This window comes from Saccharomycopsis crataegensis (assembly GCF_037102585.1).
Source record: "Saccharomycopsis crataegensis DNA, jcf7180000000072, whole genome shotgun sequence".
Taxonomy (NCBI): domain Eukaryota; kingdom Fungi; phylum Ascomycota; class Saccharomycetes; order Ascoideales; family Saccharomycopsidaceae; genus Saccharomycopsis; species Saccharomycopsis crataegensis.
The window spans coordinates 338486-366430 of NW_027043819.1; the positions used below are offsets into that span (position 1 = coordinate 338486).

General features: G+C 35.6%; 11 protein-coding genes across 11 annotated transcripts; 6 read left to right on the forward strand and 5 right to left on the reverse strand. All coding sequences in view use genetic code 12, as the record gives it.

Annotated features, from left to right (window-relative positions):
* Window positions 1-8: 8 nt before the first annotated feature.
* On the forward strand, window positions 9-2057 carry DASC09_001420 (DEAD/DEAH box helicase; the record flags this gene model as incomplete). The annotated part of the gene is made up of 1 exon (XM_064993745.1): window positions 9-2057. The coding sequence occupies one exon, from the start codon at window positions 9-11 to the stop codon at window positions 2055-2057; it is 2049 nt and encodes a 682-aa protein (XP_064849817.1).
* Window positions 2058-2809: 752 nt separating this feature from the next.
* On the forward strand, window positions 2810-4990 carry DASC09_001430 (uncharacterized protein; the record flags this gene model as incomplete). Its single annotated transcript, XM_064993746.1, has 1 exon — window positions 2810-4990. One exon carries the CDS (start codon window positions 2810-2812, stop codon window positions 4988-4990), a length of 2181 nt encoding a protein of 726 aa, XP_064849818.1.
* A 370-nt stretch (window positions 4991-5360) lies between these two features.
* On the reverse strand, window positions 5361-6356 carry SNF4 (AMP-activated serine/threonine-protein kinase regulatory subunit SNF4; the record flags this gene model as incomplete). Its single annotated transcript, XM_064993747.1, has 1 exon — window positions 5361-6356. One exon carries the CDS (start codon window positions 6354-6356, stop codon window positions 5361-5363), a length of 996 nt encoding a protein of 331 aa, XP_064849819.1.
* Window positions 6357-6755: 399 nt separating this feature from the next.
* Window positions 6756-7973, forward strand: RPC53 (DNA-directed RNA polymerase III subunit C53; the record flags this gene model as incomplete). Its single annotated transcript, XM_064993748.1, has 1 exon — window positions 6756-7973. The coding sequence occupies one exon, from the start codon at window positions 6756-6758 to the stop codon at window positions 7971-7973; it is 1218 nt and encodes a 405-aa protein (XP_064849820.1).
* Window positions 7974-8919: 946 nt separating this feature from the next.
* Window positions 8920-10437, forward strand: DASC09_001460 (uncharacterized protein; the record flags this gene model as incomplete). The annotated part of the gene is made up of 1 exon (XM_064993749.1): window positions 8920-10437. The coding sequence occupies one exon, from the start codon at window positions 8920-8922 to the stop codon at window positions 10435-10437; it is 1518 nt and encodes a 505-aa protein (XP_064849821.1).
* Window positions 10438-10536: 99 nt separating this feature from the next.
* NUP192 (Nup192p) lies at window positions 10537-16650 on the reverse strand (the record flags this gene model as incomplete). Its single annotated transcript, XM_064993750.1, has 1 exon — window positions 10537-16650. The coding sequence occupies one exon, from the start codon at window positions 16648-16650 to the stop codon at window positions 10537-10539; it is 6114 nt and encodes a 2037-aa protein (XP_064849822.1).
* A 458-nt stretch (window positions 16651-17108) lies between these two features.
* On the forward strand, window positions 17109-18716 carry CDC1 (putative lipid phosphatase CDC1; the record flags this gene model as incomplete). Its single annotated transcript, XM_064993751.1, has 1 exon — window positions 17109-18716. One exon carries the CDS (start codon window positions 17109-17111, stop codon window positions 18714-18716), a length of 1608 nt encoding a protein of 535 aa, XP_064849823.1.
* A 429-nt stretch (window positions 18717-19145) lies between these two features.
* Window positions 19146-21512, reverse strand: NOC2 (mRNA-binding ribosome synthesis protein NOC2; the record flags this gene model as incomplete). Its single annotated transcript, XM_064993752.1, has 1 exon — window positions 19146-21512. The coding sequence occupies one exon, from the start codon at window positions 21510-21512 to the stop codon at window positions 19146-19148; it is 2367 nt and encodes a 788-aa protein (XP_064849824.1).
* Window positions 21513-22160: 648 nt separating this feature from the next.
* DASC09_001500 (uncharacterized protein) lies at window positions 22161-24434 on the reverse strand (the record flags this gene model as incomplete). Its single annotated transcript, XM_064993753.1, has 1 exon — window positions 22161-24434. One exon carries the CDS (start codon window positions 24432-24434, stop codon window positions 22161-22163), a length of 2274 nt encoding a protein of 757 aa, XP_064849825.1.
* Window positions 24435-24914: 480 nt separating this feature from the next.
* On the forward strand, window positions 24915-25613 carry PLP1 (Plp1p; the record flags this gene model as incomplete). The annotated part of the gene is made up of 1 exon (XM_064993754.1): window positions 24915-25613. The coding sequence occupies one exon, from the start codon at window positions 24915-24917 to the stop codon at window positions 25611-25613; it is 699 nt and encodes a 232-aa protein (XP_064849826.1).
* A 215-nt stretch (window positions 25614-25828) lies between these two features.
* On the reverse strand, window positions 25829-27730 carry NUP49 (FG-nucleoporin NUP49; the record flags this gene model as incomplete). Its single annotated transcript, XM_064993755.1, has 1 exon — window positions 25829-27730. One exon carries the CDS (start codon window positions 27728-27730, stop codon window positions 25829-25831), a length of 1902 nt encoding a protein of 633 aa, XP_064849827.1.
* Window positions 27731-27945: the final 215 nt, after the last annotated feature.

Sequence of the window (27945 nt, forward strand, 5' to 3'; positions counted from 1 at the left end):
TAGCGGCAATGATTTCACAAGGAGGTTCCAATCGTCGCAATCAAAAGGGACAAAGTACTTTGTCCAACTTTTTGATCAGTAAAAAACCAAAGAAAGCCGGGCAGGTAGCTACTCAACGTTCGATGATCTCTTCTTCATCAAACAATGTCAGTAAGTTTACTGACTCCTCCCTGTTAACAAAGATCATCAGCCTCGATAGCGACGATGAAGATAAATCTGAAGATAATGCTGACCTACAAATAATCAGGCACAAAGTGTTGTCCAAATCTGACAAAGTCATAAAGCCATTGAAACCTCACAACTTTTCCAGAAGTTTTGTATCGCCAGTTACCCAAATTTCTCATAATAATTTAAAAACAACCATGAATTCAGAGACTACCGAAAAGTCAATGAAGAAGTTTCAGAAATGGGATAGTATTGCCATCAGCAACAAACCGAGATTAGTTAGAGAAAACAGTACCCCATCATTCACCTCATCTTCTCAACTGTCCAAGAGTGCTCAGGATGCTGCAGGTGCCAATCAGGATCAAATTGTTCTTAGCTCAGAACAGAAGCAAGTTCTAAAAATGGTTATTGATGAAGGTCGAAGTATCTTCTTTACTGGTAGCGCTGGTACTGGTAAATCTGTGTTGCTTAGAGAAATTATTAAGCGCTTACAAGGTGTTTATTACAGAGAAGACTTTGTAGCTGTAACGGCATCAACTGGTTTGGCTGCTGTTAATATCGGAGGACAGACTATTCACAGGTTTGCAGGTATTGGTATTGGTAATGGTAGTGTTGGTGAGTTGATAAAAAGGGTTGAAAAAAATGAATTGAATGTGAAGCGCTGGAGAAACATAAAAGTATTAATTATTGATGAAATCTCCATGATTGATGGCGACCTTTTTTCTAAGGTTGCTGCTGTCGCAAAACATGTCAGAAGAAACGACCAACCATTTGGCGGTATTCAGCTTGTTTTGACTGGTGATTTCTTCCAATTACCACCAGTGCCTGACAAATTCAGTCATAGAGCCCCTAAATATTGTTTCCAAAGCCCGGAATGGAATGATGTGGTAGAGGAAACCATTTTGTTGACGAATGTTTTCAGACAAAAGGGTGATACTGAGTTGATCGATATGTTGAACACTGTCAGATTAGGTACATGTAGTATAGAAATGGCACGGAAATTCCAAAGCTTATCCAGGCAAGTGATTTATGATGATAATATTCAGCCAACAGAACTATATCCAACAAGAGAGGAAGTCAGAATATCTAATTCTACTCGTTTGAACCAGTTGCCGGGAAAACCTCGCTGCTTCAAAGCTGTTGATGTATTCTCTTCTGATAATCCTTATGCAATCAAGCATGAAAAGTCTATGTTAGACAATATGCTTTGTGTGGAAGAATTGATTCTAAAAGAGGATGCACAGGTCTTGATGCTCAAAAATTTAGATAATAAGGTGGTAAATGGGTCTGTCGGAATTGTTTCATGTTTTCTTACTGAAGAGTTGTATTTAGGTCTTCTTCATGATTATGATTTTGATAATTTCAATAATCTGAGCACTAGAGAGGAAGTTAGATTTATATCTAGCTGCATTGGTGAGCAGCCTCAAGAGGAAATGAGGAGCAAGTTGAATACATTTTCTAGTGATGCTAGAGTTAGAATGAAGCCTCATCTTCTCACCGCGTTACGGTCTCGAACTACAGATGTGTATCCGGTAGTTGCATTCTCTATTCCAGGGAGTAGGGATGATGGTAAAATAATAAAGCTTGTTCAAACTGATGAATTTTCAGTGAATATTCCAAAAGCAGGATCGAAAAAGAGTGGGAAAGCTGTCAGAATGCAGATACCATTATTACTTTCCTGGGCTATTTCCATCCACAAATCCCAGGGTCAAACTTTGGACCGTGTAAAGGTTGATTTGAATAAGATTTTCGAAAAAGGTCAAGTTTACGTGGCCCTTTCAAGAGCGACCTCAAAAGATAGATTACAAGTTCTTAACTTCCGCTCTGAAAAAATCAGAGCATCGGATGAGGTTCGTGAATTTTACCGGAATTTGCAGACAATTTCTAATTAATACCTATTCGAGCCATATGTATGAAAATAGATAATGTTTTTTTTTCTTTTTTAAATCTCGGATAGCACTAATGTTGACCGCTGCAGCATCATGTCCATATATATCCCCCAGTTTCCTCGTGGCACGACCTGGAAGAACGGGCTCAACAATGTCTTCTGACTAACACGGAAATGAGACCTCATTAAATAATTGGCAAAACCATGTTTCGCTCTTCACCACTATCAAACTCAATGACAAACTAGAAAGTGGCTAGCTCATCATTTGTAGCTGAGCTTCTTCGAACTGGGAAGGATGGGAGTATTGGAATATTGGAATTAGTAAATATATGTACAGAGAACTTTGTTTAGGGGATATTTTGGTGATAATAAACATTAATTCTACCTGTGATTCATTCGCTAATATATATATATATATATATATATATTTATTATTGCCACAAGGTGGTGCTTCTTGCTGATTCATGTCACCCATCACTTAGCAGGGAGGTCAAACGACCGCATCTGGAAAAACGGCACTACACCCCCAAAAAACCCTACAGGAAAAAAAAATAATTACTAATCTTGAGATAACATCAAAAATTTTAGGTACTATCTAACTGAAAGTATAATATTTATATGAAGACATAGTATCCGGACTAACTATTAGAGGTCTTTTTTTGGGGCATCAGCAACACAAGTAATAGACTAACCAACTACCGCAACCGGTAATCATTCGTTAGTCATCGAGACTTTAATTGCTTATCACTCTGAAAGATGGTTGCCGAAGAATTGGTAGCATGGGATAAGAAGCCCGCAATACCACAGGTAACATTCCGCTCAATAGTGGCTGGTCTTACAATCGGCTCGCTAGTTCTTATATCCAACTTTCAATTTGGCTTGCAAACTGGTTGGGTATCAATGATGTCTTTACCATCTGCATTGTTAGGCTTTGCTGTTTTCAGGTCACTTTCAAATAATCTTGGTTATCCATTTACCGATGTCGAAAATGTATTTGTTCAGAGTATCAGTGTTAGCGTTGGAACAGGACCTCTCTGTTTTTCTTTTGTGGGGATAATTCCAGCAATTGAGAAGTTTTTGACTCCCGAAGAAACAGGCTTGGGTCATAGCATAACATTTTCAATTAAGGATTTGATCGTTTGGAGCACTGGATTAGGCTTCTTTGGGATTTTTTTTGCCATTCCTCTTAGAAAGCAGGTAGTTGTGAAGGAAAAGCTTCCATTTCCCTCAGGCTCGGCAACTGCCACTCTAATTTCCGTTTTACACAATACTGAAATAAATGAACAAGTTCCAAGTTTTACCAGTGGTACATTCAGCGGAGAACATAATCAGGGAGTGAAGTATAGACAAACAAGATTAACAGAAAGTAATCTAAATACAGAAGAGTATGAGCCGCAGTCTACTAATAATAACGACCCGGATAATCGCATTTCAAGAACCACTTCTAATTTGTTAGAATCACAATCATTAATTGAATTAAAACAACTGGAAATTTATAGCAAAAACCTAAAAAATTTGGTATTCACATTTTCTATATCTTCGTTATACACAGTCTTTTCATATTTTGTTCCGGTTATTAGAAGTTTACCTATATTTGGCCACAACATGTCAGTTAATCATCTCTGGAATTTCCAACCCTCGCCTGCATATGTTGGCCAGGGAATAATCATGGGATTGCCGACAGTTTCATACATGCTATTTGGGGCCATTTTAGGTTGGGGAATCCTAGCGCCAATGGTGCAACATTTTGGTTGGGCGGATGGCCCAATTGGTGATTGGAAAACAGGTGCCCAAGGTTGGATTCTTTGGATTAGTTTGAGTGTGATGGTTAGCGACAGTATTGTTTCCTTCTTGTCTATTGTCATTAAAACATGCGTAAATTATCTTAAATCAAAACAAAATAAGAAAAATGAATACGATGATGCCACCCAAGGGTTAATTGATTACCGTCAGCAACGAGGTATATCGTCAGATGAAGATGAAAGAAATGCTACTTACCACGGTCAAAACCAAGAAAATCTTTCGGATGCAGCAGAAATCCAGCAAGAAGAGGAGTTTTCCGATGTGGATGCCAAGTTTTTGGTATCAAATACAGTTACAGTTACTGGTATCATAATCTCTAGCATTGTTTGTGTGATTTCAATCAAGTATCTTTTCAAAGACATTAGTGTTTATCCAATTTTTTGGTCAATTGTCTTGGCATTCTTTCTCTCAATATTGGCCGTCAGAGCCCTTGGTGAGACTGATTTGAATCCGGTGAGTGGTATAGGAAAGTTGTCGCAGTTATTCATTGCATTGCTTGTCTCAAAGTCACATCCTTCCAGGATTTTAATCAACTTGGTTGCTGGAGGTATTGCTGAAGCAGGTGCTCAACAAGCTGGTGATTTAATGCAAGATTTAAAGACGGGTCATTTGATTGGCGCTCTGCCGAAGTGTCAATTTTATGCCCAATTGATTGGTACTGTCTGGTCAGTTATTTTATCTTCAATAATGTACAAGGTTTACAATTTGGTGTACAATATCCCAAATGACTTATTCAGAATTCCAACAGCAATTATCTGGCTCGATTGTGCGAGATTAGTGACCGGACAAGGGTTGCCAGATCATGTTTTTGAATTTGCAGTAGTAATGGCAATCATATTCGGTGTCATTGCTATTCTTAAAAATACTATCCCACCATCCCATAAACATTATGGAAAATTAATTTGGTTGCCTAGTGGAGTGCCAGTGGGAATAGGATTGTATAATATTCCGTCATTCACCTTAGCGAGGTTCATCGGGGGATTGGTAGCCTACTTCTGGCTAAAACGTCATCAGAAAGAAGGGGAAAACCGAAAGGTTGATATGATTATTTTTAGTTCAGGATTGGTTTTAGGTGAAGGTTTATTTGGTATAGTCAATATGATTATGGCTAATATTGATGTACCACATTTATAATGTGATGACTGACGAATTTAAGTATTTTTATAATCCAATTTGGTATTATTAATGGCATGAAATATATTTACTTTTTTTGTTGTTATTTATATTAATATTTTTGTAACCATTTTACTTTCGATTTTGGGATTTTCCATTCCAATTTCTGCATTATAATACTACAAATTAGTTTGCATTCTCTGTCAAATCTGAAAAATTAGTCAAAAAAAAAAACCAAAGCCAAAGAGAACAAATAAAGATAAAAACAAAGAAAACTTAATAAAAAGATGTACGATGAAAAAAAAAAGTGAAATTAAAAATAAAAAATGGCATAGTCGGGACGTAGGTATCATAAGCAAGGAAAGATACTGAAATCCGTTAAAACAGACTATTAGGATAAGATTTCATCATCATTGCTGAACAACAAATACCTCAAGATATCACTTAAGGTTAGAACCCCTACAACTCCAGATGCTTCATTGACTATAAACAAACGATGTAACTTGGATTTCTTTATAGTGCTCATTATCGTTGCCAAACTATCATTTAGAGTGCAGGTGTAAACACCTTCAAAATCGTCAGATCTTCTCATGAGGGCTTCGCCAACAGTAAGAGATAAATCATTATAAATTCCCGCCTTGATTAAGCCTAACACATCAACAGCTTCATAAACATTAATCAATTTGTCGTTTTCATCAACAATTGGAACAGCAGAGATATTATTTTGTGTCAAGATATGAATGACATCCAAGATAGGGGTCTTCAAGTTAGCTTTCACCAAAGTAGTCTTATTCTTATCGCTCACAAACTTAATATCCTTCAAAGGTTTCATTAACATTCTTATTTCTTTGCAATTTAGCGACACGAATTTCAATATTCTATATTGGGTTAAGACATTGACGATAATTTCTCTATGTGTTAATTTATCTTCATCAATCAAAGGAATTCTTCTAGCGTTTGACAACAACATCTTTTCACAAGCTAAAAATAGAGATGTAAAAGGTGGAATCGAGGAGGTTTCGATCTGCTTAAGACCAATGGCCTTTTCTATATCCTTTAATTCGTTCAAGGTCAATTGGTCAATGAGCTGTATTTGATCCAAGTTTTGTAAATAATATTGAATAACATTTATGAAATCTGCAGAAGTCAACAATCCTGCAAATCTAGAGGTTTGATTGTTCCAGAGAGGAGCGGATACGATAGAATTTTGTAATAAGATATTGAGAGATTTCTTCACCAGCAATGAAGTATCCAACACTATCAAACGGAAAGACACAGGCAAAACATCATAAGAAGATTTTGATTTTAAAAATAGCCTTATCCCTTGAATAGCTTTGTGCTGCTCCTGGTTTATGTACTTTTCTGTTTCCTCTGTGGTGGTAGACATGATACTTCAATACTATTGCTTGTTGGGGATTGTTTGGCGGGGGGGATGCCTGAACTTGACATTATTGTCATAATTTGTAGTGGGGTCTTCTAAGCTAGTCACGTGAAGGTTCATGTGATTAAACATCCTAACATTGGGTGTGTGTCTTATTTAGTATATTACCTTTTTTGGTCCAAAATTGGTGCTTCAAAGTATTTTTATATTATCTTTCTTTTCAATACAAAGGCGATGAGCTCCTTTAGGTGACATTAGCTTGGTAGGTTCCGTTTGATGTCCGGATGTTAGGTGTAGAGCCCTTGCAGCAAAAAGCTTTGTAGGAAAAAAAAATTGAGCTCTCATCTTTCTGCCTCTTACATTGGGGTTGATCGACGGTGATATTTACTTTAATTTCAGTATAGAATGTCTTCCGGAGGATCTGGCCACTCAAGACTAGAGTCTTTAAACAGAAAAAGCTCGGCAACTACAGGTAAGCCTAAAGCTGGTTTGAAATTCAAACCTAAAGTTGTGGCAAGAAGATCTGAAAAGGATAGAGCTAGTGATGCGCCAGTAATCAAGGATGAATCAAAGTTCGATAGTAAAGGGAAGAATTTTAGAGGTGGAAGAGGTGGAAGAGGTGGTGCTCGTGGTAGAGGCGGTAGAGGCGGTATGCGTGGTGGTAGAGGGATGGTAAAGACAGAAATGATTTCATCAGGTCCATTGTCATCAGCAACATTTACAGACTCTGGGCTTGGAAGTACTATGATCCATTCTTTGTCACCAACCCCTGAATATTTCCAATCAATTAGAAAAGAAGCTCGTTCTCGAAGTGCAACTGCAGGTGCAGAAAGCGATGATGAAGATTCCTCAAAGATTGATATGGATACAGACTTGAATGTAGGCGAAGAAGATGCATTCACTAGTTTATTTCCTATTAGACCACAACAATTCAGTAAACTAAGTGAGGATTACAGCGATGAAGCTTCAAATATTAATAATCCTATGGAGGTTCGTTCGGTGTCTCCTGAATCCAACAGCGGAGATGAATCAGCCAAACAAACAGTAGAGGATGTTGATGATCTAGATGCTGAAGACTCTGAATTACAACTCTTGGCAGAGAATATCCAGATTATGAAATTAGTAGAGGCATACTCCAAGACAGATAAATCAAATGCAGGTATTAATGAAGAGAGTGATGATAGTGAAAAGAAAGATAAAGAAAAGCTTGCTAGTAAGAGTTTGAAAAAGCCAAATGAAGAATTCATGTTGCTTCAACTTCCTAATTTCCTACCGGAATTTAAAAGCTCCGATGATATGGACATTGATGAGCAAACTTCAAAAGAAGATCTTATTAAAAAGGCAGCTACACAAAAGGGCAAGATTGGAACCTTGAAGGTTCATAAGTCAGGTAAAGTTATCATGCAAATTGGTGATATTGCTTTAGACATTGTTAAAAGTCCTACCATCGGGTTCCTACAAGATATTGTGTTGTGTGATCTTCCAAAACCAAAGCTGAAGGAAAGTAAGAGGGTCGAAGGAGATAATGAAGAAGATCAAGAACCAAAAAAACAGGAAGCAAATATGTTTCAGCTTGGTCAAGTTGGCCATAAGCTTGTGACTATACCGCACATTATGGAATAAACCTTGTAATTTTACTTAATGACAATTAATTTTAGTTTTTTAATTGAATTGTTTGATGGTATTGTAGTGTATGTTGCTATTAATAAAAGAAATGATGAACTGTTTTCCATGCTCTTATTGAATTTTTTAGATTATAAACATTGAGCAGAAGGTAATTCCACGAAATGCAGTGGATTCATCATCAGAAGCAAGCAATATCCAAAACATTGTAGTACATGGCTCTTCCATTTTGAAGAATGATCACCAATCCTCTCGAAGGAGCAAATGTAGCCTTAGTAGATCATTTAGAGAATTTGATCTTCTTTTTTTTTCTATGGTTCTATTTGTCCCTTTTTCCAGAGAATAACGATGATTAGCGAAGTGGAAATCAGTGATGTTACAATGAAATTTCAATAAAAATAATAACATGTTGCTAATGTGTCTATTTGAGAAATCTTAGAGGTCAAAAAGAAAAACACTGAAGTTTTTACCAATTTATATTTGGTCATGTCACTTCTAATAAATAGAGCTGAAGTCGCGTGAAAAAAAGCTTGAATACGTCATTTCAGATGCAAAATTGTATACTCATGGTCTGATCTCTCTTTCATGCATATTTTTGTTCCGAATCATAACATCTATGGATCTCCGTGAGATATTGAATACTGTTTTCGGAGTTTGGCTAAAGCGACGTTATTATTTCTTTGAAAAATTAGATAAAACTGAATCTGATGCATGTTGAGAGTTATTGTTACACGTGATGAGACGCGTAATTTTTTTATTTTTTTTTGCTGCTTATTTGTTATGTTCCCATAATACACCCTACTCATTGAATTTCCAATGACAAAGTAATATAATAAAATCTCAGATATGAATAGAGCGGCTAGGCAAGCATACAGACTACGAGGATCAGCGTGGGTATTACTATTTTGATATTTTTTCTGACCGGTGAGAAGATATGTATACTAACATGGTGAGCAGCAAGAGGGTTGTGGAAACCGATGATTTAGTGCTTCATGATGAATCTAGTACTTCAAGCTCGGAATTTGAAGGTGAGAGAACCAGGGTGGCTAAATCGCTCTCGAATATATCGATATCTAATCGTACGATTGATGATAGTAGTGGTGATGATGAATCAAATGCATCTCTAATAATCCGCGGCACACCAAGAAGATCACTGATCTATAAAGTTGCAAAACACATGTCTACCCCGAGCGCCCAGAAACCTGAATCAGATACATCTCTAATAATTCGCAGCACACCAAGAAGATCACTGATCTATAGAGTTGCAAAGCCCATGTATACCCCAAGTGTCCAGAAGCCAAAGACGGTAATTGGAGGTATCACACCAAAGACTTCTAACTTAACCCCGAGTAAAATAAGACTGGGCGCCAGCTCCGCAATCATAACCCCCAAGGCAAACCAGCTTTCAAGTCCCAGTTCAATACAGTTTTCAACTCCCAAGTCAAAAGTTTCATCAAGTCGAAAGTCTCGTAAATCTTTGACTAATTCTTTGAATCTTGCAAAGAGTTTAATGAAAAATCGTTCTGATACTTTCATTTCTAGTCCTTTGCTATCAACGCGGGCGAAGAAGACAGCGAAAAAGGTGATTCTTCCTCCAAATAGACATTTTACCGAAGATGAGACAAGTATGGCCATTGATGATAGCGAGTACATCGGGAGTTTTAATAAGCTAACTATCCTGAAACCTTCAAAGAACTCTACCAGAAGAACATCAAGCAGCCCTGTCACAAAATCATCGAATAACACCTTTAGCAATTCCGTAATACAGCCAGTTCGCACACAAGTTACATCCAGAAATACCAACAATATCACAAAGAAAAAGACTGGGAAAAAACGTGCTCGTGCTCAGAATGCAGCTTCCTATAATGTTATACAACCAGATGCACCGAAATCATTTGAAATCGAGGTCCATAGGCTCGCCAAAGATCTTAATGGTAAGCGTGTCAAGCTAAATTCATTGGATGTCATATCAACCGCAATATTTGAGCATTTGAAAAGACACGAACACAAAGGCCATGAAAAATTGGTTCAAAGGTATACTGAGCTTCTTTATGATTCTGTTTTGAGGATTCTAGACTTAAATCTCGTATTGTCAAACCTTACGTCAAATTTGAAGGAAATTTCGACGAAAAAACTCAAACTTAGAGCGGAAATATTTAAAATGAGGGAGCAAAACTCGAAAAACGTAAATCATCAATTGGAACTACTTCGATATAAAAACATAAACTTGAAGGAAAATAACATACAAGTAGCTAAGTTGAGTCTGCAGCTACATAACCTTAGAAGAATTTCAAGGAGTCCTAGTGAATTCTCGGGAAATCCTAAGCAGGTAGACGTCAACGAAATTAAAGTGAAGCTTTCTGAACTAAGGGAGCTCATTTCTCCATGTTCGGGTATATTAAATCGTCTCAAGGGCCTAAATGGAACCCTAAACAGAATTAATGAAGATATTACGAATAATTAGTCTTTTTTTAAAAAAATCGTTGATAAAATTATTTTGATTTATTCATCACATTTTGATACTATGTTAATACGTAAACAAAAATTTGGCGAAATGCCTACTTCAAAAGTCACCTCTATAATTAGTCAAGGAGCTCAACAATAAAAACAAATCGCTCAATTTGTGTAATCCTGACACAGAAATGTCATCTTGGCGAAGCTCTGAATTCTCTAATAGAACTTCTCTCTTCATAATACCCGTAAACAAACGATTATTCTTGATCAACAAACATTTCACATTTTCAATCAATTTGCGATTTGATGGCCCAACGCTCACCAAAACTGCAGCAATCAATTGGAAGACGGGAACAAATAATTCAAATAATGATATCTCAGTACTTGAAGAATTGTTGTTCGAGATGTTCTTTCTCAAATTCAATGGGTTATCGAGACTCAATCTGATACTGAGATGTCTGGAACTTTCATTCTGACTAGCAATTGTAACTCCGTCGTGGTCATTTTCAAATTGATCTAGAATAATATTCATTCCCATGTCAGGGTCAACAGATAAGATCGTCAAAGAGCCCAAAGTTTTGAAAATATCCAACTGGATCAAATGATTTGAGCCACCTTTGGTTTCAGCAACTCTCGTCAAGAATGACAATGTGGCCTTAAACGCCGTCAATTCATAAAGTAAAGAGTTTAGAGTAACCCCATTACTTGCACTTCTATTGTCTTTGGTCAATGATAACAAAACATCGGTCCGAGTGATAGATCTAATCAACATCAATAAAAAGTTGTTATTATTAACGAGGTAGTTCACAAGGAAGTTAATCTTGTTCACGTTCAGACTACCACTCCCATTCTTATCACCTAGTTTACCTGAGACATCTATGTTGCTTAATCTGCAAAGAGACTCTAGTAATATCAAAGCGGTAACTCTACTTGAATCATCACCATTATTAATATCGCCACAAATAGCTGATAAAATCTTATCACTTGAGAATTTAATACTTTTGATTAACCTGGCAACAAAATCTACCTCATTTGCAGAAACAATTCCCTTGTCACCCTTATTGAGAACCCACAACAAAAACTTGTTCATCAATGCATATAAATCAGATCTCAAAGTTGCATCCAGATTCTTGTTCAAAATGCCTCTGACGCATGTTTGAAATACGGGATAAAGTCTTTCATATAATGTGGTCATATCCGGATTTCCATTTCCATCGACCTTATTTTGCTCCAGTATTATTACCTTCTCGACAGATTCTGTATAAACACTAAATAGCATCAATGAAAGTGAAACAAATTCCTTGGAGATATTGATATCATAATCATAATAGCTATTAATTTTTGGAACAATTGTCTCAAAAACTGAAAGAATAAACTCAACTTTTGTGTAATAATTATTAACTTTATTGTCAAGCAATATTAGTTGGATCAACTGAACCCAGGAGTGCAAGCAGTTCAATTGGTAGTTTTTAAAATCATGTGTAGCTTGAGCATTGATCATCAACTTCTTAATCAATTCCTTCTCCTGCACCACTAACAATTGATTAGAGAACAGTGGAGACTCCTTACTAAAAGCTGATGGCAAGTTATTCAGAGTGATATTAGTGTTAGCAGCCATACTATAACCGAACAGAGGCTTGTTAGCGGCTGCAGGCTTTTCTTGATTAGCCTTCTCTTTTTCCGCTTGAAGTTCCTTTATATATTTAGCTTCCAAGGTCTTATCTACCAAAGTTTTATCGCTAGTATAAACACCATCACGGGTCATCTTCTTGAGCTTCAAATTCAAGATGAATTCTAGAGTGTCCAAATTATAAATTGAGCTGAATGACTCATTTTTATATTGTGTACCATGTAAGCACCAATCAGCTCTTGGTATGCCTCTATCCAGGAAAATATACTTCAAGTTCAAATTATCAAAGAATTTCACCCCATTGGAAATATCATTTACGGCAGAAGTAGTCTTGATATTAAGCTCAAGAGTGTCTAAAAATGACAAGACCTTAGGAGAGCCATCACTGCTTGCGATCAACATCTTAATCACATTATCAAGCTTCATTAGTGATCCCGCTGTATTGTTTGAAATCCGGTTTAATTCAAGACACAAATATTGCAACAACTCACCTCTACTTTGGTAGAACGACAACAAGCACCCAATAGCAGCTGAGTTAACCACAAATTTATTATCAAGATTCTTAAAGTCACTATCAAACAATTGGCCATCAAATCTTGTGGAATCTAATCCGACAAGCAATTCAAAGTTCAAAAGCTTTTCATAGAAATTATATTTCATATCCAACAAAACGAGGATCAATGAAGAAGTCAATGGTCTTTTGCATAGTTGTAAGATAATCTTCAAAATTAATGAAGCGAATCTTATTGCTGGATAACTCATGTTTTCTGAGTTTTCGGCATTTTGTTCAAGGCAATTCTCAAAGAAGGTCAATAATGAGCCTAATAAAGATCTTGATGATCCAATTGCCCCAATCGATTTAAAGGAACCCAAAGAAATTCTTTTTTGGTAGGAAACTTCAAAGCCCAATAAGTAATGTGCAACAGTCATTTCATTACCTGACTCCTGCAAAGCCTCCACAAGGAAGTTCAATAGTTTAATCTTCAATTCTAGGTTTCGATCAATTGAATTTTCAGAATAATCGTTGTACTTGTTGTTTTCCACTTCTGTATAAGATGATTCAAACTGGTCCACGAACGCCATTCTAATTCTTGCGGATTCATCAATGGTTTCAAAAATAGTTAGTAACCTGTTTCTCTTTATTAATGGTAAATTATTTGATGCAAGACTGTTTGGAACCAAAAATTGACTTGACTTTGAAATTTGATTCAATAATTCAATACTAGTTGATGAAATTTCAAAAAAATTAGAGCCGACGTATAATCCAAGATGTCCAATACTTGGCAAATTGAAAGACAAAGCATTATAAAAAGTTTTTAAACCATGTGTTCCAACATCTCCTGGTAAGAAAAATAAAGATCTGATATCAGTAACAGCAGACCCACTAAGAGTTTTCGTTTGAGAATTCAATACCTCCCGGGTGATTGCAGGAACAATAATATCAATGTAAGTATTTTCAAACTTCAATATTCTATAAAGAATGCCCAAACTTAGTTTCACGATTTGAACGTTCAAATCAGAGGCGCTCTTATCAGATATTTCATCATTACCGATTGAAACACAATTAAATAAGATATCTCTCACTTTGTCGGTGTAACAGTAATTCATAACTATTGTTGCAGGATTCTCTCTCAAATATTGTACAAAATCACCATCACTTTCAACAATAGAATTCAAAGAATCGTTATCAAGATTTGCAGCACTCAACAGCAAGATCAACATTGGATTGAAATACTTGAAACAAGCAAGCATAATATTCAAAATTATCTTTAATAAAGCATTTTTTCTATGAGTATCAAAATTTTCAGAAGTCAAATAGGTGAAGATGTCATTCAAGAAATAATCCATATATGGCCATACTCCACTTTTTCTGTAATTTACTCCCAAATTCACAGGATATGGCAAGGGGAACTTCTGGCCATCAACATTATTTCCTACATAGAATTCATCAGCGTTATCATTTACTTCTGCACCGACACAAATCAAAACTTCAAATAAACTCAAGAAGCCAAAAACATCGCTAAATTCCAAAAAGATACTGTTGAAAAAATTCTTAAATGAAGGGTTTCTGATATTCCTGTTACTGACACCACATAATTTATTAGTGAATAACCATTCGTCCAACTTGTTCCAGATTTTCTGTTTGATTTTCATTGTGTTATGGTTAAGGTTGCTAGTCGGCACCAAAGCTTTAATGACGCTCAAAATTAATCCAATTAGAAATGACTCACCCTTTAATTCACTATTTTTATCATCAGATGCCTTTTGAGATGAGCGAGACATTTCTCCAGATGAAAAAGTATTTTTTAATGATGCAACGTTAGTCAAGTTGTTCAAGAACTCGAATAGGATATCCAATAATTCAAAACTGTTCTTTTCATAAAATAGATTTTGCGCTCCTGGGTTGCTCAATGTAGTTGAATAAATTAACTTGAAGTATGAGGATAACTCTATCAATTCTTCTTCGGACAACTCTAAATCTTCCAATTTAAGATCCTTCTTTTCTTTTTTATGGTCATTTGTATTTGAGGAGGCATTTAAGCCAACAGTAACCTGGCTTTTCCCAGGAAAGATACTGTTCAATGATGATGATGGCAAGAATAATTCATTGTAGGAATTCTGAAACTTGCTCACAAATTCTTCGTATTTCTTTTTAAAATCTTCATTGTGATCTTTTAATTTCTTGAAAATTGTGCTCCACGATAGCTTAGTATCACTATTATTTGAACCACTCAGGACATTGGAAGATGATCTCTTCGATCCTCCCAAAGAAGAAATACCACCATCCAATAACAATAGCTTTGAGCCAACACCTCCATCTTCGATATTTCCACCGTTCGCTGCTGTGACAGAATCACTCATCAATTCGTAGATTTGTACCCCCGATCCTTCGCCTTCCGCTAAACCACTTAACAACATGGTAAAACAGGATTTTATCAAAGTATTTGTTGTTTTAGAAAGCCCCCATTCGAGAAATTCTATGAAATTTGATTCATCAGTATCCACACTGTCATCATTCAATCTATCAAAGATTGGAGTTTTTCTGTTAGAAAAATTATAAAACATTATCATGTAAAATCTTTCCAAATCAGCTTGTTCCGCCAAATCATCAATGGTCATTGAGACATTATTGTTGGAATTCCTAATGTTTGTCAAATAGAAATCTTCTTCCGCATCACAAATTCTGATCAAAATGTTCGAAAAGTTATTTAAAAACAATTTTAACAAGTCGTCAAAAATAGAATGAAAGATTAGCTTCAAATTACTATCATATTGAAGGCTTAGCAGCGACTCCAAATAAATCTTAGGATATTCAGCGCTGGTATGATCAGAGTGAAGTAAATTATTGCTTCTTGAGCTATTTATCAATTCGTGTAATTGTTTAGTCTTTTCTTCGTCAATATCTAACAACCTCTTCGGAATGAGTTTTGGAATATGCTTTTGTAAAAGTAACTGCATATCATAAAATTGTGAGTGGTTAGAAACAGCGGAAGATATGGTGGACGAAAAAATTTCTCCTGCAATGACCATCAATTGCTCAAAGGATCCAATTTTTATCAACTTTAATATTGACAATTGGATATTATCAAAGTATTTATCAAAGTTTGATTGTTGTTCGGATGGAGAAAACCATTCTCCTTGTAACCATTCAGACATGAAGCAATAAAAGAAAAAAACAATAGATGATTTCGCAGGATTCTTCAACAACGTAGCTTCAATATTCTTTGAGGTGAGTTGAGAACTAAAGAATTCAAATAATTCAATCACATTATTATTGTACTTCTGCTTTTTAGTAATTGTGATCACATAATTATAAAGACCAGGAAGGTAATTCAATAAGAAAGAATCATCTGACATCAAGTTTTGAGTAAAATTTTGCAAGCAATTTTTGAAAAACTCGTTTGATCCAGCTTCTATAAAGTTAACTGGGCTAGAAGATATGGAGTAGAAAATTTGGCCCAATAATTGATGGAATTTAAATAAATTGCTTCTTCTGAAGTTCACCTTAGTCTTGAAATCTACTGTTGGAATAAAAGTTGGCTGAAGGATCTTCAATTCTTTTCTGGATTCGTGAATGCTGTCCAACTCTGCCTCTATCTGTGCAAATGATTTCAAGATATTATCCTGCAAGATTCTCTTAACCTTTAAATCATCACCAAATAAATATTTCAATTCATCAAGAGAACCTGTATTAATGTAATAATTCAAAATGTATAGAATTGTCTCAATGCGCTTGTAGTAAGCTATTCTAGCGGTATCTAGTATACTTGTTGTTAAATTCTGATCCTCTTGATAGCCTTTCGCATTCAATAATAGTTCTGCCGCGACTAGTTCATCAATTTTGAATTCACTTGATAGCTCAATGGATGAAAGAACAAAATCATCATTCAACTCATATTTTTGGCCATTTGTTGTTGATGTAATTTTCCTTGATTCAAGGGCTTTTCTGCTTATTGTGTTTGGACCTTTGACTACTAACAAGTTCAACAAATCATCTTTCACCAATCGCAAGAGTTCTAGAGCTTCCTCACCTTCTTGGATAGCAGAGTAAAGGCTGAGAAATGTTGTTGTATCCCAATGAAGATCAGGCATATTCCTTCTTCCAGTAATAGTGTTTTAATAATATGACTTGATGAGTAGACAAGCTAAAGCACCGTCTCGCTTTCTCTCTGTCTCCCATCCTTTAGAATCTTTTTTTTCTCAAAACACAAAAAAAAAAAATATTCAGCAAAAACAGGGGACATCCCACCCCGTGTAACCCTCTCTGGAAAAATGAACCTTTAGAGGTACCTATATGACGTTGAAGAATAATTGATATTCAGCAGTTTTTAATTAATAATTGACTTTGAGATAATTTATGCTAATCAAGGAACATTCTTGCTATATTCATTAGGCAGTTTACGCCAAAGAGTGAGATACATCCGTAACCCCAGTGAGTGACATCCGCACACCTATCCAGAGGGAAAATCAGAATAAATAAATTATTGTTAACATTAGAACCCAGTATTTGTTACTGCAACATTATAGTAAACAGAAAAAAAGGATAACAAATGTCTCAACCTTTAAGGAAAAGAGGTATAAATGTACCCACATCCATATATGATTCTGGAATTCATAAGAATGTTGATGATATCCATTATAACAACTCCACTTTCAGACCAAGAAGATCAACCAAGCTCTCCAGATATATAAGTTCTATTAAGCTTGGTCATTTGATGCTAGTGTCTTTCTTATGGCTTATAACACTTTTTTATTTCCAAAGAATCAAACCAGGACATGCAATAGACGAATGCGAGTGGTCAAAGTGGGAACATTTTGGCACTGATGCTGAGCCCCATAGAGTTTTATTAATTGCTGATCCACAAATTGTTGACGATCACACCTATCCATCAAGACCTCGGTGGATCCAATACATTACAAAGAAAATATCAGATAATTACATGTCAATAAATTACAAACATATGCAAGAAAAATTACGTCCACATTCTACAATATTTTTGGGAGATTTGTTTGATGGAGGAAGAGAATGGCATGATGACAAGAAGTGGTATGATGAATGGAAGAGGTTCAACAGAATGTTCCCAAGTTATCCAAACAGAAAGTTTTATTATAATATCTTGGGAAACCATGATGCTGGTTGGGATAAAACTATGAATAGAACCATTCTTGATAGATTTAAAGTGATATTTGGTGATAGTAATGACTATCAGAATATTGGTAATCATACTTTCTTATTTCTTGACACTATTGCATTATCTGCCACCAATAATAATGACTCTTCAATAGTAGAAGAGGCTAGATACTATCTCAATAATTTAACAGAGAGCTTTTTGCCAGAGTTGGACAGCATACAGGTCTCAAAAAATCAAAATTTGTTCCCCAGAGTTTTATTGACACACGTTCCATTCTTCAGAGATCCAGCACAACAGCCATGCAGAGGCCCAAGAGAAAACAAAAAGCCATTTCCTTTGGTGAATGGTGGTACTTTTCAAACAGTATTATTTCCTGATTTATCAAATGAATTGCTCAACAAATTGCAACCAGAAATCATCTTTTCTGGTGATGACCATGATTATTGCGAGATTGACCACATGTATATAGTTAACAAAAAACGAGCAGGGGCTGATACTTCCAACAAACAAACCAGGGAAATTACAGTGAAGTCTTTCTCGATGAATATGGGTGTGCGGTATCCAGCTGCTCAGTTGCTCTCATTATATAACCCCCTTGACAGGCCGGTTTCCCAGACATATCAAACAGAAATTTGTTATCCTTATGCACCATTTGTGACTTTATATTCATATGGCTTTTTGTTGTTGGTGACTATAATTCACTGGGTATTGGTCAGCATTTGTCCTAGTACTTTCATCAAAATACAATTGGCACTATATAAATGCTTTAAACATCTATTGCCAAAAAGTTTGATTTCGAAGTATTCATCAATGGGTGGCATATATACAGATAAGAAATATGAAGATGACTTGAATACTCCATTTTCGCCAGAAAGTCTAAAATTTTATGAGGACGGCTATGATTTGGAAAGAATAACCCTGGGGAAGGGTTTAAAGCCTAGAGATCTGAGAGGTTTTTGGGTAAATTTTACTACTCAATTGTTGGTTATCTATCTATTGTTCAGTTATTTCTATATAACTGTGTAATTTACAGTGAAATTGGTTAATTGTTAGTTTGTTTGCTTTTTCTGGTCCGAGAATTCTAAACAATAAGTAACATTGCTAATTTTATACGCCAGTACGAGGGAATTTCTTTCAAGTTACAAGCTTTTATCATATTAACAGAATGCTAGCGAGTATACCTCCTCGGACAAGTTCTTTATAACTTATATTGTTTATATTCTTTCTATATCTCAAATAGCAGTTTGATTTTTCTCCCTCTTTATCTCTCTCAGAGTTGAAAATAAATTAAAAATGACAGAACTACATGATAAAATCCAGGAGCAAAAACTAGAAAAAAAAAAGAAGTATTTTCAGTTCACTAAAGTATATAAAATCTAAATTACATAATAAAAAGTATGGCGCATAACAAAAAAGAAAATAAAAAAAAAATTGAAAAAAAATTAAAAAGAGCGCTCAGATGCTTCCAGTAGAGCTGCTTTGATCGTCGTCACTACTCATTTCAACATCCTCTTCTTCATGTTTCCTCGCCTTAGAGCCCTTGTGCTTTTTAGTGCTTTTGAAATACTCTTCACTAGCGTTTTCTTGAATCTTCTTTCTATCGTTTGAGCCGCTATTCTCATTCAACTGTTCGTTAACCAACAAATCACTGTGCAACTTTCTGCTGGAATCCAAAATTTCTTGCTTGGCCATCAAGAACTTGTAGAGAGGCAATTCGGTCACTTCAACGCTAGTAAGCTTGGTTTGTTGAATTGGATCAAATGATTTGAGTTGGCTTCTGTTCACGCTAATAAATTTACCGTTCTCATTGATTTTGCTAACCAAGTTATTTGTTTCTTTAACAAAATAGATCATGAACTTATTCTTTTTGTGGGTGGAGCTTGATGATTGCTTCTTGGTAAATTGTTTCAATCTCTTGGCAATTATAAAAGAGAACTCTGGGAAAGCCAAGCTGTTGACGTAGACCATCAAGTAACTTTGTAAGCTATTCAAGAAGTTGTTAATCAAGTACAATTGATATTCTGAAGTGTGGACAGAACTCTTAGAAACCTTTATCCCTTGAGTGTTCATATAAGCACCACTTTGAATGATTGTGGCAGCCGACTTCTTGTCCTTTTTAGTGGTGAAGTTTTTATTGAAAATACTTGAGTTCAACATTTCAATGTAGATATTGAGCAAAGGAACATAAGTCGAAGTTGATTCCGATAATGATGTTAAGGATTTGAGCAAATAAAATTTTAATGGGAAGTAGATTGGGTTAGAGTTAAGTTTCATGGTACCAATTGCAATCTGGACGGCTGGATAAACTAATTCTTGCAAAGATATTTTCTTATTGTTGGCAGTGGCAGCAGCACATGCGTCAGCCAAGAAAGTAATCCAAAAATCAACAGATTGAACAAACTGCCAATTATAGATCAATTTCAAGTTTTTAGTGTTATCATTTTCACTCTTAATGTTCGAATTGTTTTTCAAGAAATTTCTCAAGTGAATGGACAATTTTCTGATATATTTGAAGGCAACCTGATAACTCAAGTTAACATCAATGTTGAACAAACTAGACAAACCAGTTTTCAAAAATTCGATCAATCTGAATTTCTTATGGGTAACCAAATCAGTTTCAGAGCTATCTAAGGAAATGGATGATGGAAGAGTCAATGATCTTTTCAAAAAAGATTCATAACTCAAATTGATGATGGTTTCTAAGATGTTGCTAGAATATTCTTTTGATAAGTTCAAAATAACAGAGAAAGCCAACACATTGATGTCCAAAAATGAATCGATGTTCACTTTTGATTCCTCTTCTCCTTCCTCATCTTTATTTTTGTTCGAGGTCAAAATCAAACTGGACCACAAGTTCACCATTGAAGCCAACAATTTTTTCATCAAGGTTCTGAATGATAATAAGTATGGGAATATATCGTAAATTGAAGAAAGTGTTAATAAAATGAACTTCAAGTTCAAGTTACTTCTGGTAATATCGCTCAATAATGTAATTAAGGTGAAAGCGTGCTGTTTAAGAACAGCAGATAATTGTTTTATTTTGTTGCTTCCCTCAGCTTTAATAACACGAACTTGAATATTGTTCTCTTTGTTGAACTTAGTCTTTAAAGGAAATAATTTCTGAATGGCCACTGGCAACTTCTTCAAAGTCAAAAATAATAACTTGTTAAAAACAATTTCTCTGGTAACAAAGTATTTGTAAACTGAAGAAATGGTGGCTTCGGTATTTTCATTGACATTGACAGCAGCTTTGAAGGCTTGGGTAATGTTTCTGATCAATTTCAATGATGGTCCTTCTTCTAATTGGGATTCCCATTTCTTCACGAGCTCCATTGTGACCTCAATTTTCCCATCTTCATTTTCTTCACCATCAAATTCATCAGCCTCCTTTTTGTTTTTTTTAGCTTTGCTTGGTTTCTCCTCTTGCAAATCATTACCCATTTCTTCGTCCATTTCACCATAATCTTCATCAACATTATCATTGGCCATTTCATCTAATTCATCAAAAATGTCATCATCTTCTTCTTCCTCTTTTTCTTCGGCATCAATTGACTTCTTTCCCTTTTTGTCAATTACCCCATAATCTTCCTTTTCATCTTCACTATCAGTTTCCACGTTAAATGGATTTTCTTTTTCTTTTTCAGATTCAGATTGCTTGGTAGCGACTTGGCCTTCTGAACCACTCTTGTTGTAACTGATTCCCTTTCCTTTCTTGTGTTTTGCCAAAAGCTGCTTATGTTTCTTGACCTCTTTTCTGTGATCTAAAGTTTTCTTAAGATGCTTAGCTTGAAACTTCTTTGTTGCCTTAGATGACTTCCCCATTTTGCCGTTGTATTTCCTGTTACCTTGGATCTGCCTACCAACTACTATTTTAGGATGTTTTAGAAAGAGAAAAAAAATTTTCAATTTTTTTTTTTTTTTTTTTTTTGAGATGCCCATCGAGTCTAATCGCACTCTTATATTTCTACACATGCCACAATTAAACAATATGCTACAAATTTTTGTGTTCCTATTATCTATTATATCCAAGGAAATAATACCTTATATTGATTTTATTTAGTCAATTGTTTACTTTTTTTGTTTGTTCCTGTGGTAATTCCTAGGATAACTTGTTGGCATAAAATCCCTCAGGAGCTGTACAAATCAACTTCACAGAACCTTTTAATAGAAATAGGACTTAAAAATGTACAATTATATCTGAGAAAATAAGCTCTAATATACGTATTTGAAGAACCAAATATATAATAACCTAATACCACTAACCTAAAGCAATCTGGAGTCTTGAAACCGATGATAAATATACTATCCTTCAGTAAAAAAAATAAAAAAAAAAGACCAAATCTGCAAATTTAAATAGTAGAAGAAAAAAGACGAAATAAATTGAAATAATGTGTAAGGTATAAAATGACGAAAAAAGACAAAGAAAAGAAAGGGCATACAAGAGGGAATCACGAGAAAAAGGGAAATGAGTCATGACTTATAACCAACATTTTTAGCACCGCTACCGTAATTCGCAATATTCATTCTGCTGTTATTAGTTGTAGGTTTTCCGGCATATAATTGATTTATTGATCTGGCCCGCATAACCAGTTTAGTTGCGCTTGGCTTACTGGAAGTTATACTTGAATTAGAAGTCGATGATTTGATAGTTGGTTTGGCGAAGCTGGAACTGGAAGTTGATTGTTTGATATTTTGTTTGGTGAAGCTGGAACTTGAAGATGATGGCTTGATAGTTGGTTTGGTGAAGTTGGTGCTAGAATCTGATTTTGTCAAGTAGCCATTTAGGCTTGTTTTGGAAGATTGTCTGCTCAATGATGCAACTGTTGGTTGACGAAATCTTGGAATGGATGATTTTTTCGTCAATTTGGGTTCGCATTGATCTAAATCCATAGTTTTGGTACTAGCACTTCTTGTTGGGTTTGATTTCCCTGTCTGCTTCACTGTGTTTTTGAGATTTCCAATACTTCTTGCTGGTTTGAGGGTATTCTGAACAGTTCTTGGTTTTTCAGCAGTCCGTAGATTACCATAAGATTTAGTGCTTGCACGACTAAGTGGTTTAGCGAAGCCCTGATTATGCATGGAATTGGTACTCCCAGAGCTGCTAGCTGATGATCCACTGAATTGCCGCGAGCTGAATACACTGTCACTACCACTTGCAGATCTTGAACTGCTGGTAGAATTGTTAGAATTACTTAAAACCCTGGCTTTGCTCAAAGATTTTGAAGCGCTAAAGCGAGCGTGAGGCTGAGGTGGCTGTTTGTGAGTTTCAAATTTCTTAACAGGTCTAGACCCTCCAAGTATTCTCGAATTTGGATTCAATACCGGCTTCTTCATAGGACCATGCATTCTAGCATTTTTAGTAGTATTCCTGTTCAAATTATCAGTAATATTTTGCTCTGGAATAATTTTTTTTTTGAAATCATCTTCTTTGGTCATCAGGGTATCAAGTAATGAATCATCGTGATCACTATTTATGTCAGCATCATTGAAACGCCTAAGCATGGAAAAATCAACTGTTTGATCCATTTTGTCGAGTCTCATTGAAAGCTCAATTTCAGTTACTTCCGGTTTTGATGGTGGCTCGTTTAGCATCGATGATCTGGGTGCTATTCTCAATGGCTCTATTGGTTTATCATCTTCTAAATAATGTTTCATTTCCAATTCCCTCATCTCCTTATCACTAGCGAGTTGATTCATAGCAGCAAGTTCAGATTTAAGATTCATTGCAGGCTTTTCTAAAGCTTCACCCAAAATATCTTGGACTTCTCTTTCTGCCATCTCGAGCGAATTCTCATAGCAATCGCTATCTGATATGATCTTATTTTCATTATTGTTAGATTTTAAATCAATATTAATCTCGGTTTGATGTTTTGGGGATTTGAAGCTCTCGGGAACTTCTCGTGGACCTATAAGGGTTCTTCTTCTCTTCAGAGCACTACCAAGATCAATATTGGATGAACGTTTGACTTGCTTTACAGGAGTTCTGACACCGCCATCTTCATGGGCTTTTTCCGTAACTCCTGCTGGGCTTGCGACTAAAGCAGTATCAACTGGAATCACTATATTTTTCTGTTCGGCTAGTTCTTCTGGTTTCTCTTTTTCAATTTCTTTTCTAGGCATTGGCTCGGGTGACATTTTTCTCTTTTCCTTTGATCTGAAAACTGAATCACTGGTGCTGCCTTCTTGAAGCTGTTTTCTTCTTCTAATAGCACTATAATGATTGGTTATTGATTCCATCTTATTGAATTGCTTCTGATGGATGGCGTTGAATCTTCTCTGTACTGGGCTCATATTCTGCAATTGTTTTTCATTGGATCTATTCTCGATATCATCTAAGCCCGCGCCATTGGCGATATCATTGGAAAATTTCTCAGCCTTTTTCGTTAATTCATCAAGCACCGAGGTACTAAGTTTCTGACTATAGCCTGCCATTTCCAACACCTGTTTTTCGTTATCCATGTTAAGCGATGCTTTGGAATCATTGGCACTCAACTTGTAAAATGGCGATTTTCTGATTTGATTATCACTATCCCGTGAGAGAGTAGCATTTCCACTTAAGGTATGAAGAGCATTAGAACCAGAACCAATGTTGGACCTTGCTGGTGAGTATTTTAATTGCGGTGATGCCTTACTTGATTCGTGCTTCTTGAATGCCGGAGATCGAAGAGGACTTCTAGGGAAGTCAGTATACGCCAAAAATTGCTTTTTGACCTTATCAAGAGGAATGGGCGATAGTTCTGACATGTGCGTTATTTTATTTTAATAAAGTATGTGATGATCTGAACAACCCAATGTGGTAGCCTTTGGAATAAAGAAGCCTGATTTTTTCCTATTTTTTTTTTCTGTGTGTTTATTTTGCTTTGTTTGTTTTGGTTTGACCTTTTTGGGTCGCATCATTATTTTTTTAGTTACGCAGCACTGTTGGAATTAGTAGACAGAAATGGGGGAAACAGCTGCCACAACGATTGAAACTTGTGCCTAACGGTATTAATATAACTGCAGTGATAAATAAATATTTGGTGCTAATTATCTGGTAGTGTCATATTTATTTGGCAAGAGCATCTCAACAATTTGTAGATCACTACGTGATGTGTGTTAGAAGCCCCTTGGTGACATAAAGGAAGATTTGGGTGGAAATTTTTTTGTCTGTCATCAAAAACTTGATGGATCCAGGATTAAGGAAGCCTCACTTAGTACCAATAGAATATATTATTAGATAGAAGAATGGGTGATAAAGGTTTAGAATTATTAGAAAAATATCAAGATGAGTTAATTGGCCGCAAACTCAACTCGCAGAACATTGATCCAGACTCAGATCTCAGTGATTCGGAAATTCTTCAGCAGTTGGAGGATGAGATCGAAAATGGCAATGATGGGTTTATTGATAATTATAGGGCTAAGAGACTTGAACAGCTTTCCACTGACCTTAAGGAAACAAGAAAGAACCTTAGAGAAGACCCGGATACTGGAATGTTAGTTGAGATCCACGACGAAGGTCAACTAATGAGACTTTCATCAACTACCCCAGCCATTGTAATACATTTCTATCAAGCACATTTCCGCACTTGTTCTCTTCTTAACTCGAAGCTCGAAATTCTCGCCTCAAAAAACCCCGGCACGAAATTCGTTTTCATTTCCGCAACAAAATGTCCATTTCTTGTAACAAAACTAAAGATCGATGTTTTACCGTGCGTAATAACTTACGTGAAAGGTGTTGAAACTGGTAGATTGGTCGGATTACAGGGACTAAAATATGATGAAAGAACAGGAGATTTGGATATTTCACTTTTAGAAAATTACTTATACAATACAAGAGCTTTGCAGAAAAAAGCTATCAATATCTATTCAGTGTCCAAAGACAAGATGAAGACAAATATTCTGAATGATGACGATGATGAAGATGATGATGACTTTTTTGATTGAACATTTCCTACCCTTTTTGGCTAATGTGCAAAATTCCCATTAGTCAATAATTTTGGTTCGATTGGTGAAAGTAAATTGGTTGGTAGAGCTAACTTTTATGTTTCCAATGATGCCATTTCCCCATATCCGATCTTACAAGCAGATTTAGCCTCATGACAAACTCGCCTGCGAACGCAATGTTCATAATCTATAAAAATAAAAAAAAAATAGTAAATTTAACTAAATTCCTTAATTTCATAATGTAATTCAGCCAATTTGTTGCTGATATCCATAAACAAATAAAACTCCTCGTTGATACTATCCACCAAATGCTTCATTTTGTTGTTAATGAGGCTTTCAAGATCATTGCCCACAGTGTCTTTGGAATCACTCTTAGTAGTGCTTGTAGGTAAGAATCCATAAGATAGTAATAAATCGCTCGAAGATTTCTCAGTTTCATTCAAAGATGACTCGATGTCATTCACCAAAGAGTTCAATTCCATGAATTTCAGGTTGAACTCGATTAGTTTCGTTTGGAAGAAAGTCAACAAATAATTGGAGGATATTATTGATGAAGAATCTTTCTTCATGTTTGGGGTTAATGAAGAAAAATCAATGACCGAAGAAGATATATTTGTATTATTCAATAAATCATTTAAGGAACCTAACGGGGAGTCTTTTTCTGAAATTTCTGGTAATACAGGCTCTGACGGATCTTTGGTCACAGCACCATTTTTGGTACTCTTAGAAGCATCAGAGGAAGCGCCACCCTCGGTAAAGTAATTAATTAGCAAAGTGAAATGTTTACTTATTTTAATCAACTCATTTGTTTCTTGTTTTAATCCTTCCAAGTTCTTGACATCGTTCAATAAACTACTGTTAACCTTTTGGTAATTCACGGTCAAGTAATTAATGTCTTTTGGGATAGAATTAACCAATTCTTCATGTTTTGCTTGTTCAAGTTTTAATGTTTCGCATATCTGAACCTGCGTGTTGATGTAATCATTTAATTGTTTTAATTGAAGCTGATAGTCTTGAGGCAATTCTGCCACACGAGTCATCAAAGTTATAGGAATGGCTGGTTGCTGAGTACCCTGTTGTTGTTGACCACCAAATAAAGAACCAGTATTGGTAGTATTACTATTATTACTTCCAAACAATCCACCGGAGCTGGATGTATTATTATTACCACCAAAGAGACTACCGCTATTCTTGTTTCCAAAAAGACCTCCGCCAGTTGTTGTGCTGGTTGTAGGTTTATTTCCAAAAAGACCTCCAGTAGTCGCTGGCTTGTTGCCAAAAAGACCTCCACTTGAAGTATTTGTCGCATTAGCATTAGCATTGTTATTACCAAAAAGACCACCTGTGGTACCTGTGGCAGCTGGCTTGTTTCCAAAAAGACCGCCACTGGTATTGCCAGCGGTATTAGTGCCATTTCCAAAGAGACCACCAGAACTGGTATTAGTCGCCGATTTGTTTCCAAAAAGACCGCCTGTTGAGTTATTGGCGTTATTATTGTTGTTGTTACCAAATAACCCTCCGGAACTAGTGTTAGCATTGTTATTGTTATTATTTCCAAATAATCCGCCAGAACTAGTATTAGCATTGTTATTGTTATTATTTCCAAATAATCCGCCAGAACTAGTATTAGCATTGTTATTGTTATTATTTCCAAATAATCCGCCAGAACTAGTATTAGCAGTATTTTTATTATTATTTCCAAATAATCCACCAGAACTAGTATTAGTATTATTATTGTTGTTGTTGCCAAATAACCCTCCAGAGCTAGTATTGGCAGTATTGTTATTATTATTTCCAAATAATCCACCAGTGTTGTTATTATTGTTGTTTCCGAATAATCCGCCAGAACTGGTGTTAGCATTGTTATTGTTATTATTATTGTTATTACCAAATACGCCCCCAGAGTTAGTATTAGTGTTGTTGTTGTTGTTGTTTCCAAAAAGACCACCCGTTGAGTTGGTATTATTTGATCCTCCAAACAATCCTCCAGTAGCGGGTTTACTAGGGGTACTCAAATTGTTGTTATTATTTCCGAACAATCCACCTCCATTTTGATTACCAGAATTGTTAGATGTATTGAACCCAAAAGCAGGCTTTGATGCAGATGAACCAAACATAATCAATTGATTATTTGTCTATCTAGTTTACCTTGTTTCCAATGACCTGATGGTGTTGATGAAGATTTTGTGAAAGAAAAAAAAAAAAAAAAAATAAAAAATTCATAAAAATCATGTGACCAAATAATGCACTGTAAATCTTGAAGATTATTACACACTATACGATGGAGTAGACATCGTTTCTTTATATTATTATTGTGAATATCTTCATTCAA